The sequence below is a fragment of the Pelmatolapia mariae genome, linkage group LG6, assembly GCF_036321145.2.
Source record: "Pelmatolapia mariae isolate MD_Pm_ZW linkage group LG6, Pm_UMD_F_2, whole genome shotgun sequence".
Lineage (NCBI taxonomy): Eukaryota > Metazoa > Chordata > Actinopteri > Cichliformes > Cichlidae > Pelmatolapia > Pelmatolapia mariae.
In genome coordinates this window covers 44,173,130-44,187,941 of record NC_086232.1, presented here as the reverse complement: position 1 = coordinate 44,187,941, position 14,812 = coordinate 44,173,130, and the positions used below count along the sequence as shown (strand labels likewise).

Genomic DNA, 14,812 nt, shown 5'->3' with positions numbered 1-14,812 from the left:
ATCGCAGCCCTCGTTAGGTATAATACATGTATAATATTGTAGTATCATTTATAATATTCTGCTCTTAGTTGACATGAAATTGATGCCTTGGATTTGAGCAGACATTTCTGTGATCCAGTCAAAGAAGAGAACGATTTACTGACACTCTACTTTAATGCTTGAAACAAAGACACTGCAGACGCAACTAATGTTTACATCACCCAAACAGCCAATCACATGACAGAATTTTGTCTTTGTTAACAGATTTCTGTCATCAGTGTAGGAACTCACACTCAAGCATCGTTATTTCCTCAGTGTTTGACTCCACTGAAGCAGCAGCTCAGGTCCAACTCAAGCCAGCTGCTGTTCACAGCATCTCTGATTAAACTCTCCCTCTAATTCAAACTCAGTGCAGATATTCATGTAGGTGCAACACTACCCTCTGAGTCACCTAAAACACTAAAAGTCACTCCGGTTCTCCTTAATCGCCACGGCTACTCATGAAGTGGTTTAAAGTCCATGCACGTCAAAATTAAATAGTTTACATTAGACATCGCTGAAAGGTTCGGATGGAGTTTTTACATGGTTGGGAGGTATGTGAGAATGAAAGTAGTCACCATTGCTCAGCAGCCAGAGAACAGTCCAATATGGACACCAGAGTCAGTCAGTTTCAGTTCTCAGGGTTCCACTAGAACCTTCAGAGATCCTTCACAGCAGAAGAGAGTCCATCGGGTACCGTCGGAGCCTTTAGAAAGCCATCAAAGAGGTTTTGAGCCTCTCACTGAGGGTTTGCAAATATGTGACCCCAACCATGTGACGCTTACTTGTCTGCCATTTTGGATCATGGTGATACTGTAGAATCAGGTGAATAGTACTCAGGTCACACAGGACTAGAGAGCGGCTGCAACCATCTGTTTGTGAGGAAACAGCAGTATTACACCACTGGTTGTAAGTTGTTGCTGGAGGCTGAGGGCAGTTGTTTTGGTCTTATTACTTTAAAGGCAAACTTTCTGAACTTCCAGTGGGTGTTGCTGGGAGTTTGCAAGGATTTGAATACAAATGTGAAAAACTACATTTCCCCATGACAACCTGTTAGCAACCAAAGCAATCACTCGGAGTTTTCTGGTGCATCCTTTTTTTGCATCTAATTTCACCCAGTGAGAGGCAGAAATCAGGCCGAAATCACCAGCAACCACTGCAAATCAGTCAGGAAATAGACATTTTTCCACAGCAACCAGTGGTTGTATCACGTCTAATATGGCAGACAGCTCTCGAGCAATGTGCACATGGCGTCACATGAGAAACTTCTGTACCTTTAGTAGAACCTTAAAGATCTCCGATATTCAGAGATAGGTGAAAAAAGAACAAACAAAACTTGTTAGAAACCTGCTGAAATGTTCATCAGTCTAAACTTTCAGACAAGTAACAAATTATAGAAACTGCTAAGTCACTAGATTTTATTCAAACCCTTAAAAAAGCCACCCAGTATGATTGTAACCCCAACCCATTCAAGATGTTTTTTAAAATGTATTTTATTTTGTTTTATGTGCTCTGTCCCTGTTCATGATCATGATCATGAAAAATGTGAACTGAACTACAGTGAATCCATTCAGGTCAATCCCTGTTATAACCTTTAGATATGCAGCAAATGTTTGACAATAGCCCAATGGTATATGCAGCAACCTAGAATCCAACAGAAAAGTCCTGAAGAGGGTCTGGAGTGGAACTGTTAGAAGCCCTTTACATGGCAGTAGGCTTCCAGGGAGGAGAAGACGATGTACATTAACCACAGGCTAAAGAACAAGCAAGTGGTGAGGATCTTTGGGATACGGGGTCCACCTAGCTCCCCACCAATCTCCGGTCGGCGGCGGTAGATGAGCACAGCGATGCAGATAAAGGCGAAGATGGTGAAGAGTGTGACAGAGAAGGCCAGTGTGCCAGGGCTGACCTTGAACTCCTGACCTTGGGTATAGTGGTAGACAGCAGCGATTGACCAAGCCACACCAATACCTAGGAAGACGTTGACGGCGTTGCTCCCCGTCACATTTCCAATGGAGGCATCGGCATATTGGTCCTGAATGGCTGCCACCTTACTGGCAAAGGTGTCTGATGATGAGAAAGTGGAGAGAAGATATGTTTGAGATAAAAAGGGCTTGATGCATGCTCAATCATCCAGTTAAAGAAATTCCCCCAAATTAATTCTGTTCATCTGGCTGTACGGAAGATACATAAACAGGGTGCACCTTTAAGACCGATTGTCTGCATGATCAACTCAGTCACCTATAACATCTCTAAGTTTCTGGCTTTGACCTTCAACCCTGCAGCTCTGAACACCACATCCAGAACACCCTGGATTTTGTTGAGAAGGTGAGAGATGTCATTATGGAGGCAGATGAAACCATGGTCTCGTACGACGTTACATCTCTCTTCACTTGCATCCCAGTCACGGAAGCGTTGGAGGTAGTCCATAAGAGATTACAGGATGACCTCAACCTCAGCAACAGGACCACTCTCAGCATCGACCAAGTGTGTTTAAACTGTGTCTTCATTCCACCTACTTCACATACGAGGGTCAGTTCTACAGGCAGAAACATGGGTGTGCCATGGGCTCCCCAGTTTCACCCATCGTGGCCAATTTGTACATGGAAGAAGTGGAAAAGAGGGCTTTGCTATCCTACCCTGGAACACCACCAAGCCATTGGTTCAGATATGTGGATGACACCTGGGTGAAAATCAAATCTCTGGACGTTCCACATTTCACGGATCACATTAACTCGGTGGACCGACACATCAAATTCACCAGGGAGGATATGAAAAGTGGCAGGTTAGCCTTCTTAGACTGTGAGATTTCCATCAGTAATGGGGGACATCTAAAAGCTGACGTGTACCGTAAACCTACACATACGGATCAGTATCTAAGGTTTGACTCTCATCATCCACTGGAGCACAAACTGGGTGTCATCAGGACGCTACAACACAGAGCGAACACCATCCCCACTGACACAGCAGCCAGGGAGGCCGCTGTTTTCTAAACACCGGGTCTCTGTGGCTTTTAAACCCCAAAACACGCTGCGCCAAAAACTGGTCCACCCCAAGGATCGGGTCCCCCGACACAGAGTAACATAGTGTACGCTGTTAAGTGCAGGAGGATTGCCAGGATTTATACATCGGGGAAACCAAACAACCTCTGGATAAGAGGATGGCACAACACAGAAGAGCTACCTCGTCAGGCCAGGACTCTGCAGTCTATTTACACCTACAGGCCAGTGGACACTCTTTCAATGATGAGGATGTACACATCCTGGACAGGGAGGAACGCTGGTTTGAGGGCGGAGTCAAGGAGGACATTTACGTGAAAAGGGAAAGACCATCTCTGAATGGAGGAGGGGGCCTAAGGGTACATCTGTCACCATCTTACAATGCTGTGATTGCAGCCATTCCCCAACTCTCTGTGAATAGTACTCATGGCCATTGATCAGTGGTTGTTGATCAATGGTCATGAGAATTTGCATAATTATGATTAAGGAACTGACCTCCCAGCCCATTGTTCCTTCAGTGGGCTGGTTTCAGTCATTATGCAAATGTCCTGTTTATAAGATTGAAACCTGCAGTCAGCTGAGACTGAAGACGTCACCTGGATGATGATGAAACGTTTCTCCCACTGAAAACGTCCAGATGAACAGATTTAGAACCTTTTGGGTTTTCATACAGATAGTTCTGATTTAATGTGCTCCTGTTGTTTGTTTGTTGTAATGTTTTTATTAGGGTGTGCCTTGAACAAAATCTGAAGGACTGAAAGTCCTAGTAAAGAAAACGAGATGTTTGTGTTAGACCTGGTACAGAAGTGCCCAAAGCGACGAACACCACAGCGGTGACTGAGTCTTTGAGGCCCACGGTGCAGCCGAAATGCGACGCCAGGTCTCCGATCACTGCCGTCAACATGCCTATGACAGTGATGGAGACAACAAAACAGGCCCAACCATTCCAGTAGTCTGTAGGAGGAACGAAGGCGAACAGAAGCTTCCAAAAGATGGTAAGGAAGTGCATGACGTAGTCAAAACAAGAGGGCAGCTTCTCCTCTCCACATTCATCATCATCGCCTGAGGAGAGCAGAGCCAGGAATCAGTTTTAAAGCTTGGTTTGGGTACAGACTGATAGCCCTTAATCAGGGCTTATATTAATGTTGGTTTTCATACCTGAAGAAGGACAGAGTTAGTCCATACCTGAGCTGACCGTGATGGCCTCCACAAACTGCTCCCTCCAGCTGTTGGTCCCAATCAGCAGAGCCAGGTTGGTCTTCTTAATGAGTTTATCTACTGTACTCTGAAACACATCCAGGAACAGGAAACATCTAATGTCACCTTCACTGCCCTGCTGACCAATTTGAAAATCAGCCACCTCACTTTAGCTTTTTCTATCAGATGCTGAATTCTCAGTGTTCATTTCAGACGATGACAGTATCTGAAGTTCAGTCTGAAACAGTCGCCCTGTCTGACGTGTAGAAGATAGCTGATGAAAGCCTGCTTCAGATGTTCTCTCACTATTGGAAATTCTTCAGTTTCTGTGAGCATGATGCAAGGGAAAAGCGGACAGGAAGCAGGACCCAGAACACATCGTGAGCATTTCAGGCTCAGTCCGACTCGTGCCTTTCTACTACAGACTCTTTCTTTCAGACTGTTTATAGACCAGTCTGAATGTGGTGAACATCTGCATCTTACATAAAACTCCAGCTCTGAATGTTTCTCCACTGTTCAGTGGTCTTTAGGTCCTGTTAAGGACCTAAAGACGCTTCAAGCAGACATCAAGAAGAAGTCTTCTGTTTTGCTGACTCACCACTAGCTACAATGTTGCAGGTGAACAGTGTCGGATCCTCAAGCTTAACAAGTATAGCTTCACAAACCAGAGGCCATTAGGTTTCAAAGAAATTCTCTTATATGCATTTGACCATTTAGCCATTTATGTAGGACATACTGATGAAAATCCCACATAAAAGGCTAGAAATGCCAGATGCTCCAGTTATTCACGTTCCTCCTGGTTTAATGATGCAACTAAATGTCCGTTCAGTAACTCTGAAGGTAAAGCCATCAGCTCGACTCGATTCAAAGGGAACAAAGTCAACATACTAGTCTTTCAGGCCACAGTCCAACATGCTATGTGGTAGGAGCGATGTATAAAATGTAAAGACAGTGTCGGGATTGGACTTCCTTGATGTTGGCAGGTGGATTTCTGAACTATCCATTAATCTATGAGAGAGTTTTGGAGTGTCCTTTAGATCCGACTCGTCAGGCTAGTTCAGACTAAAGGACCTTTTTCTAATCACTGTCAGAGGAAGTCTCCTTTTTTATGTCCACACTGCAGGAACTATGTAAGAACAAAGTCCTTAGAATTCAGTTTTTGGGGTCATGGTACTCTCTTTCAATTAGTTATGTTAAAAACAGTTAGCGCTGAACATTTGAGGATTTTGTTGTTTTGTTGGTGGTACAAACAACAAAGTCCTGGTTGATCTCTTGGTGCTCTCTGATGCATAGTGGCCATCAGAGCTCCTCAGAACAGTTTTGTCTGAAAGGGGCTTACATGTTTCACACTAACCCGAGAGAAACGTCTCCTACCTTGAACTCATACGACTCCTCGATGATCACCTCCAGTTTGACCTGTTCGCCCAGCATTGGCCTGCCCATCTCTGCAATCCTCCGCTCTTCTTCTTCTTTCTTTGTCAAAGGCTCCTCAGCCCCGTCCTCTGAATCAGAGAGGAAACATTAGGTTGTGGAGTCAATAAAAATATTAAGATTCATTTACCTTATTATGTGAGAGAGCAGCTATTTATAAATATGCCTATTCTTGATACAGAAGCCAATATCTGTCACTTTATTTCTAATGGGGTTGAGCCGTTTTTTGAGAGAGATGGTTGAACTGCTCTCAGTTCTCACTAAAGATTTCCCAAGAAGACGTCTAATCCCTGACGGTGAAGAAATGTTGGCCAGTCAAGAGCCCACAATCAATAACATGAGTTTTCTCAAAGCTCAGCTCTCATTGATACCCGTGTACATATGAGCGTGGCCTGTCCTGATCAGAGCTACGAAAATAAATGATCATAATGGTTCGTTTGACACAGTAAAAGATAGATGATGGGCAAACCTGCGATGCTGATGATGTTGGAGGGGACGGGGTGCTCTCGTCCCTGGACCTTCCTGTAGATGTCTCTGCCTGAACAGGTGAACAGAAACTGAAACCAGAACACGGCTGAATCATCACAGCCTGTACCCAGCACCAAGCTGACGGCTTGTGCGTTTAATGTGTGTCTGTTCAGAGGGACAGAATCTGTAAGTCTGTGGAATGTCAGAGGTGTTTTTGTTTAGTAATAGACGTTAAAAATCGGGATGAAACGTGTGTGTTTGCTGTTCAATCTGGATTTATGTTCCTGTGATGCTTTTCATTAACGAAGGTTAGTTATTATTCAACCAGTGCAGGTTAGTTAAAAGGTTAGCTTGATGTCTTTTTACCTCGGCTCATGTGGGAGATGTGGAGACTTCATAATTTTACTGGATGGTAACTGTGCGCTTGGTCCAGAAACAGCATTTTGCTGCTGTGAGCACGTGAACAGCGACAGGCTTACTTCTTTTGTATACAGTCTATGATCGTACCATGGGGCTAGCATTGTAGCAGTGTTCGCTTAGGCTGGCTATGCTGAGCAATATAAAGGGTGTGTAGACTTCTGCTTCACCATCAGCACATGCCGGGGGGGCGGGGTTACACCCGCTCTGCTTACACGAGCAGAACACTGACGCTCACACCTGCAGCTCCTCCTCAGGTGGGCATTCAGGTGACAGTTACAGAGGTCACGTGACGCTAACAGGAAGCAGCGAGGAGTGAAAACAAATCCTGTCTGCTGACAGCAGTATTATTTGATGTTTTTAAAACATTGATGAGCTGTGATTGGCTGCTCTCTGAACTGAAATAATAATAATAGTAATAAAGTAATAGGATTTAAGACCCATCCAAACTGAGTCTGAGATTTAATTTAATGCTGTTTAAGACTTTTTATGAGTAAAGGTTTGTGAGTCTGATTAAATGATCCCTCTCTTTTATTCTGAAGGTTTTACCTTCAAACATTCACATTAATGATCACACTGACGCTTCAGCATCTCAGAGCGCTGAGGACCGTCAGCACACCTGTCGGTCACCTGTTTGTGCGTATCTGAGCATGCTCAGTTTGGTTAGAAATAACCTTCCTTGTCTCACAATTTTAAGGCTTCCGGAAACCTCCAGATGTTTCCTAGTCAAGAAGGAGTCTTCTCTTCACTGATTGGCTCAAAAACAGGTGATTTTTGCACAATAACAGGCTGTAAAAATCACGTGTTGTCTGTACACTGTACAAATGGTGACATCAGCATCAGCCGCTGATCTGAGGCGTCCACCTGATGGCCGCCTGATTGGTTTTTGTGTGACCATATTTAGATAAGAGGGCGGAGTCATACGGTTAGTTAATGACAGCGAGGTTTTTGGGTTGTTACAGTAACTAGAAGTAACTACAGTAATTAGAAATTCGAAGGCCAGGTTTTGCTGTGAGCGAGTCTGAGACAGTTTCTGCTCAGATTTCACGTTGGACACTCTGAAGGTTCCTCGGGGAAGCGTTTGATCAAAGGTTAATGGATCTTAGAGAAATTTCTGCCAATCACAAGCTGTGAGGAACACACGTGTTGTCAGAGTGGTGAGGTGCGAAGCCGCCAGTTCCTGCAGGTTTCCCATCATCTCCCAGGTTTAAGTCTTTCTTTAAACATCTGTCATCGCTGCCTTGGAGAAGCAGCTGATGATTCAGACTGACACAGAGACGGAGCCTGAAGCTGTCGGGAACTCAGGTCACAGAATTTCAAGCTTGGCGATTGGATGGTGAAATGAACTCTGGGAGTTTGAGGCGGATGAGTGTAAATGACCCCAGAGAGGATCACTGTTTAAGGGAAAGCTGAATGGGAACGTTCCTGCAGGAACCACGGAGATCACTCCTTCACAGAACTGAACGAATGTCTTTCCAGATGTTTTCATCTGTATTATGTCTCAGCTAGGACACAATACCAAAGACAGGCTCTCATTTAGCAAACAGCCAATGCCCTCTCAATGCCGCTGCCTGTGTCTAATCCTTATGTGAAAGATAAGTCCTGACAGCTGGTTTCTCCTTTTGTCCCTCACTCATTAGCTTCAGGAACTAAAAACCTGCATGGTTAGGTTCAGGGAAAGCTTGTGATTGGACCAAAACATCGCTTTGCATCAGAAAGCTGCTCGTTCTGCACTGAGAGCACGTCTCACGCTCAGCCTGAAGTCTGGAAACAGCCGGCCTGACAGTCATACCTGCTCTTCCAGCTGCTTTGGGATGGTGAGTTTTTAAATACTCGCCGATGTGTTTGACTAAAATGTTCTTTACTATAATTTCTCTTCTATTTCCACCAACTTCATTAAAGCTGAGACACTCTGTGGCTCGGCGAAATAACAGGAGCGATGGTGTCGCAGCGTGCCGATGGACGCCATGTTTAAAATTACCCTGAGCTTCTTCCCCTGCATGATGCCCTGAAAGAAAACAGAGGTGCGCTGGTGCTGTTTCATCTGTGATCACGATGACGCACAGAACGCGTCAGGATATTTCAAATGCCAAGCATAGCCTGTACATAAAAGATGGACTCCAATTCTGAAGCCCTTTTGTTAGCATTTTGGTTGTTGCCCAGCAGATAGCTAGGTCCACTCTGTGGCAGTGTTCAGGACGCATGCAGTCACATGACCAGCTCTACGCGGGACATGCCAATCACCCGTCGCACGCTGGTGACCACAGTGAAACACAAACGCTTCTCGGGCCGGGTGGAGTAGCGGGAACGAGCTTTGGTCTGTTTGCTGAAGTTTGGCTTTAAGCGTCTAAATCTGAGATTCGGGGCTTCGTCTCAGGCGCCCGACGTTTAAAGGTGATAAATGAGAGCCACGTGAAGAGCTTACGAGACGCCGCTACCACCGTACACGTTGCTTTAAGTGTTGACACACTTTGAAAGCCAACATTTACACCACTGACAGGTGTCTTACCATACAGCTGTTTGTCTATCAGAAAGTCACAAAAAGCACAAATTAACACACACATACAGTGAATGCTCACATGTCAGATATCGTCTCACTGCTGGGTTTCACCTACCTGTCTTAACGAATCCACCTGAAAGGACAGCAAGTACGAAACAGGAAGTCAGAGTCAGTCATTTGGTTTTGTGGCAATTCTTAGAAATCATGAAAGCGACACAGATAAACGGTTTGCAGACAGGAAGGGGACAAAGAAAGCGGCTTACCGACTTCCTGAAGCAACACAGCTGAAGAGAAGAAAGAGATGAGAGAGACATGAAGCAGAAGTGACATCAGAAGGTCTCTGTTTGACACACCTGTCCTCAATCTGGACTTCATGCTGCTGAACTAACGCGTGACAAACGTGACGCCGACGACGGTTCGAGCGGTCGTCAGCTGTTAGTTTACTGTTACATCTGACACAGATTTAAAGTGTGCGATTAACACGGACACGTGCAGGTTTCATACGAGAGTCCAGCCTGAACGGACCTGACCCGTCCTCCCCAACCTGCCAGCATCACAGCTCGACCGGACACATCCGCATCTGTCCACACCTGGACCAACAAGGAAGCGAGAATCTCTCTCCTAGCCTCTCCGGGACTAAGATAAGACGAACTAGCATGTTCTATTTGTAGTGAGGCAAACTGGGCGAAGACACAAACTCCACAAAAACCACCTGAAAACCCAGTGAAACACCCAGGCTGCCTCATTACACTCAAGGAAATGAAAGTGGGCGGTTGTTACATTTTAAAGATTCAAACTTGTAATCTGAACAAAATAATTTCATGTTTCTGTGGTGACCATAATTACACAAGATTTGAGACCACAGGAAAATGGCAGACGACCACACACACACCACGTGTATGCTATCGCTCTTTATTGTGGTTTAACCTGTCAGAGACAAAAACGTGCAGAAAATTGTGTATTGAGCCTTGTGATCAGAACCTTCCTACTGTTTTTAAGCCTGGATTGACAGCTCAGTGGCACAGCGGTTACCACTGTTGCCTCACAGCAAGAAGGTCCTGTGGTCAAATCCACAATCTGGCCAAGTTTGCAGTGGGTACTCTGACTTCCTCCCACAATTGAAAAGTTAGGTTAGTTGGTGTTTCTAAATTACCTGTGAGTGCAAATGGTTGTCTGTCTCTCTGTGTTAGCCCTATGACAGAATGGTGACCTATCCAGGGTTTGCCCCGCCTCTCGCCCTATCACATCCGGATAGACCCTGGTAAAAGTGTTTTTACGTTAACCAGACTCTAGACCAGGGTGTCCAACTCCAGGCCCCGAGGGCCAGTGTCCTGCAGGTTTTAGATCTCACCCTGGGTCAACACACCTGAATCACATGATTAGTTCATTACAGGCCTCTGGAGAACTTCAAGACATGTTGATGAGCTCATTTATCCATTTAAACCAGCTGTGTTGGATCAAGGACACATCTAAAAGCAGCAGCCCTCGAGGCCTGGAGCTGGACACCCCTGGTCTAGACTTTGTTGAACACTCTAAAAATTAACTCTTTAAATGAACTTAATGAAAAGGATTTCCACATTAATAAATGGCTTTCTATTAGCATTAAGTATTTTTTTCGGACTAGCATCATTTTCATGGGTTGGATCAACTTAAATAAATTAAGTTAGACTCAACTGCAGTAAATAAGTTGATCCAACTCAATACATTAAGTTATAATAACAGAACTGCATAATGCTAAAATAAAGCAATTTAATCACATGAAAATTCTTTCCATTATTTGTTCATGTTATTCAATTCAGTCCAAATCAGTTTATTTAAAAATCACAAATCGCCACAGCAGTCGCCTCAAGTTAAAGACCCTGCAATGAAAACCCAACAATCATATGACCCCCTATGAGCAAGCACTTTGGTGACAGTGGGAAGGAAAAACTCCCTTTTAACAGGAAGAAACCTCCGACAGAACCAGGCTCAGGGAGGGGCGGGGCCATCCAAGAGCTGTTAAACGCCACAGGTGACCTGATTACACGTGCCTTCACATCACAAACCCGACAAGAAGAAAAAGCGACACCGGGTGTTTGCCATAAACTTCTGAGTGAACGGCAACAATACTGTGTGAAGATTTCTATGAACCCAGAGAAATGAATCAACACGTTGATTTTGTTGTTGCCTTATATGTCGATAAAGTTGACTCAAACTGTCCTAGCACCTCTCAGCACTGATAATTGAGTCTGGACCAATAGGACGCCAGCTGAGGGCAAAGGAGTGACAGCAGCAAAGACAAACTCCACAAAGACAGTCAAAGGAGGACAGGTCAGAGGTCATCAGAGGTTAAGGTGCCCATCCACACCTGTCCATCTCCTCCTGTTCCAGTACGGCTCCTGCAGCTCTACGTAGAAGCTGGCATTCTTATCATACTCCTCGTGATCGATTATTTTAATGGCTATGATCTTCCTGTGGGGGGAGGGGGGTCAGAGGTCAAGGGTCATGCATTAGTTCGCACACACACACACACACACACACACACACACACACACACACACACAAACACCAGACACCTTATCTGCCTGCTGGGATACAAAAACATGATTAGCTCAGATTATTAAAGGATGAGCTCAACTCAAACTTTCCCACACTCGTTATGACATTAAACACCACATCAACAGGGCTGACTGAGGTCAAAGGTTATCAGTGATATAGGTGGGGTCAGGGTACAGGAAGGCGACACCCCCCCACCTTTCCTCTCACTCATCTCCAGCAGCCGAGGCTCTCCGATCTCCAGGAAGAAGTTCTTGTTCTTCTCGTACTCTTCGTCATCGATTATATTTATCCGAATGGTTTTGCTGAAACAGAGAAAAGCCGGAGAGAGAGTTTGCAGAAGGAGAAGCGTGCAGAAGCCCGAGACACGACAAAGAGGAGAAACACGATGGGCAGAGGGAGACGCCGCCGACATTTACACACACACACACCGTGTGACCTCGCGTTCCTGTTCGCCAGCACCGCTCCGTACGAACTTTATGTGTGCAGGCGGAGAGACGGGCTGCAGGGATGTTAAACCAGGCCATCCCAGTACTATATTTAATATTTACGACTCCAGGAAATTGAATTGTTCAGGTGAGGCAGCAGAGTTAGGAGTGTGAGGACGCGCAGAAGAGAGTCAGTCATTTCTGAATTTCATGTGAAACACAGAGAAGACGAGAGGACGGCGAGGAGATTTCATGATGACACAGTTTGTTTGTTCGGTGTTGGAGGCGGAGCTGGAGGCTACAGCAGGCCGTGTGTGTGCGTGTGTGTGTGTGCGTGTGTGTGTGTGTGTGTGTGTGCGCGCGTGTGTGCGTGCGCGTGTGTGCGTGCGTGTGTGCGCGTGCGTGTGTGTGCGTGCGTGTGTGTGCGTGTGTGCGTGCGCGTGTGTGCGTGCGCGTGTGTGCGTGTGTGTGTGTGCGCGTGTGTGTGCGTGTGTGTGTGTGCGTGCGTGTGTGTGCGCGTGTGTGTGTGTGTGTGTGTGTGTGTGCGTGTGTGTGTGCGTGTGTGCATGTGTGTGTGAATGGAAACTGAAGATGGCCTGCATCCACTCCCATGTTTATTTAATGTGAGCAGATTGATGCTTTGGGGCTTTCTCAGTGATCCAAGGACACAGTTTGTTTGGTGTCACAGTTTCAGGAAACTTTCAGTTTGAGTTTCAGTTTTATTCATCCAAAGAATCTGTACTCGTTCAGCTTTACGGAGTAAGAACGACGTGGATAAAAATAAAAGAACCAAAGAACTCACAGACAAAAGAGCTGATTTCAAACGGAAGCAGTAGAGTGTAAATCATCATCGGTGACAAACTTATTCCACAAAATCTTCCATCTTCTGCAAAAACAGAAGGTCGTTTGGGATCAGCGAGGATGACTTAGATCTCACTTTGTGCCTTTTGGTGGCTTTCAGCATGAAACTAAAGGCCGAGTCATTATTATTTAACTTCATCTTTTAAGTCATCTTTAAAGAACCTGATAATGCAGATTACAGTTACTGCTGGTCATTTTAATACTCGTCTAACTGTTTGTTTCCACCTCGAGTATATTTAGTGATGGATGCTGGTTACAGATCGACCATGTTACCATGGAAGGAGTGCCCAGGTGACTCTCAGGTGGAGGTAAATCTCACAGCACCAGCAGAGAACCTTGTGTTCCCCTATAGCAGGAACATGAGACTCTAAAAAGTCCCATCAGAGGGAAACAGCCAGAAGGACAGCTGGACAGGAAAGGACAGGACAAACGTGGACACTGCAGATGTTTCTGCACTAACTGAACCCGCCCGGCCGAGACGCAGCAGTTTCTCCACCAGAGACTCTCTGCCATAAAGCTACAACCACACTCACAGCTTTGCCTTAAACCAAAGAGCGTGCAGAGACTCGGACGTCCACGGCGCGTCCTCAGCCTGTACAAAGACTCCTCGTTTAGTCAGAAAGGGAACCTGACCTTCCTCCTCACCCTCACCTGCTGCTACTAAAAGAAAACACCGCAAAACAGCTCTTTCACAAATTCTTCCTTAGTAATTATATTTGGATCGTTTCTGGATATTAACTGTCTAAATGTGAGGTCCCTGTGTATCACATACAAACACAGAAACATGTCACACGTTAAAGCTGACAAAATGAGCTGTTCTGAGATCAGTTATAAAGCAGGACAGCTTCATACTTCCTCTCTAACATGTTGTGGTGTGATGGAGGATTCCAGCTGCTTCTGCTTCGTCCTGTTGATGGTCTCATGATGCTCCAGATGTCAGATGCCGTCCAGAGGTCTGGACTGCAGGTTTAGCATTGTCTTGCTCCAACATGAGGTGCACAGGCACTGACACGCCCCCATCAGAGCTGCAGGCTTTGACCTGATGTTTGGTTGGGTCTGACCTCAGATCAGTTTTAAAGGAGCTTTGGAGCTGTAACCTGTATGTGTGGAGGACACACTGAGCTGCTCACAGATGCTGACTTCTGGGAGTGTTGGCGACCCTCTGCCTCTCTAAGACACTGGTTTGATGCTCGATCATGTGATCACACGTCCTCTTCCTTCAGCTGTTTCTCTTTTTGCAGAGTTTTTTAAAATCGTTGCCATGAAATTCAAAATGACCTCATATTTTTCTAACAATGGAAAATGTTGTCAGTTTAAAGCTTTGATTCGTTGTCTGTGTTTTATTGTAAATAAAATAAGCATCCTGATTTTTGCGCATGTGGGTTGTAAAATCTTGAAAGCTGCTTCGCTGCACTGACAGAGGGTGAATGCACCGAGAAGCTACAAATGGAAATGCTCTCAGAGCTGCAGAGGTCTGTGTGATTTACTGCCTCTATAAAAATCAGAGATTACATATAAACTCTACGTAAGTCAGCTTTTTATCACTGCAGAGGGTTTCTGTGGAGGAAGGAGAAGCGAGATAAAAAGTGCACCGAGTCTGGAGACGTGGCCGCCGGCCAGCAGCGACCTCCCCCGTCGTCGGCCGTGACAGGAACAAGCTGCAGTGATGTGTCTGCTTTATGGGCTGATGCTGCGACAAAGAGCAGGGACGAGGTGCTGCTGCCTGAACGCAGGCTGGCCTAATAAGGAAGAGAGCGGCGTGGTGTTTATCTGCTCCGCACAGCAGACAGAAGACATCTGACACACTGAAAATCCCCCACACCTCCAGCCGCCTGAGAAAAGATGGAAACACGAGCGAACATCCAGCATCCGTGCAGCAGGCAGCTACAGGCAGCTACAGGCAGCTACAGGCAGCACCCTCAGCGAGCCGCTGCCATGCAGACGCAGGTGTGCACACC

The 14,812-nt window shown here is 45.7% G+C and overlaps 1 protein-coding gene across 1 annotated transcript in view; it reads right to left on the bottom strand.

Moving 5' to 3' along the window:
• Nucleotides 1-127: 127 nt before the first annotated feature.
• Nucleotides 128-14,812, bottom strand: part of LOC134629597 (sodium/calcium exchanger 1-like) — a 23,416-nt gene continuing 8,731 nt past the window's right edge. Inside the window, exons 3-11 of the mRNA XM_063477076.1 lie at nt 11,764-11,870; nt 9,294-9,314; nt 9,146-9,163; nt 9,040-9,054; nt 6,115-6,183; nt 5,589-5,716; nt 4,203-4,302; nt 3,813-4,079; nt 128-2,085 (exon numbers count right to left, since the gene is read on the bottom strand). Of these exons, the coding sequence (XP_063333146.1) occupies nt 1,709-2,085; nt 3,813-4,079; nt 4,203-4,302; nt 5,589-5,716; nt 6,115-6,183; nt 9,040-9,054; nt 9,146-9,163; nt 9,294-9,314; nt 11,764-11,870 (1,102 nt within the window). The 3' untranslated portion in view covers nt 128-1,708. The remainder of the gene's footprint in view (nt 2,086-3,812; nt 4,080-4,202; nt 4,303-5,588; nt 5,717-6,114; nt 6,184-9,039; nt 9,055-9,145; nt 9,164-9,293; nt 9,315-11,763; nt 11,871-14,812) is intronic.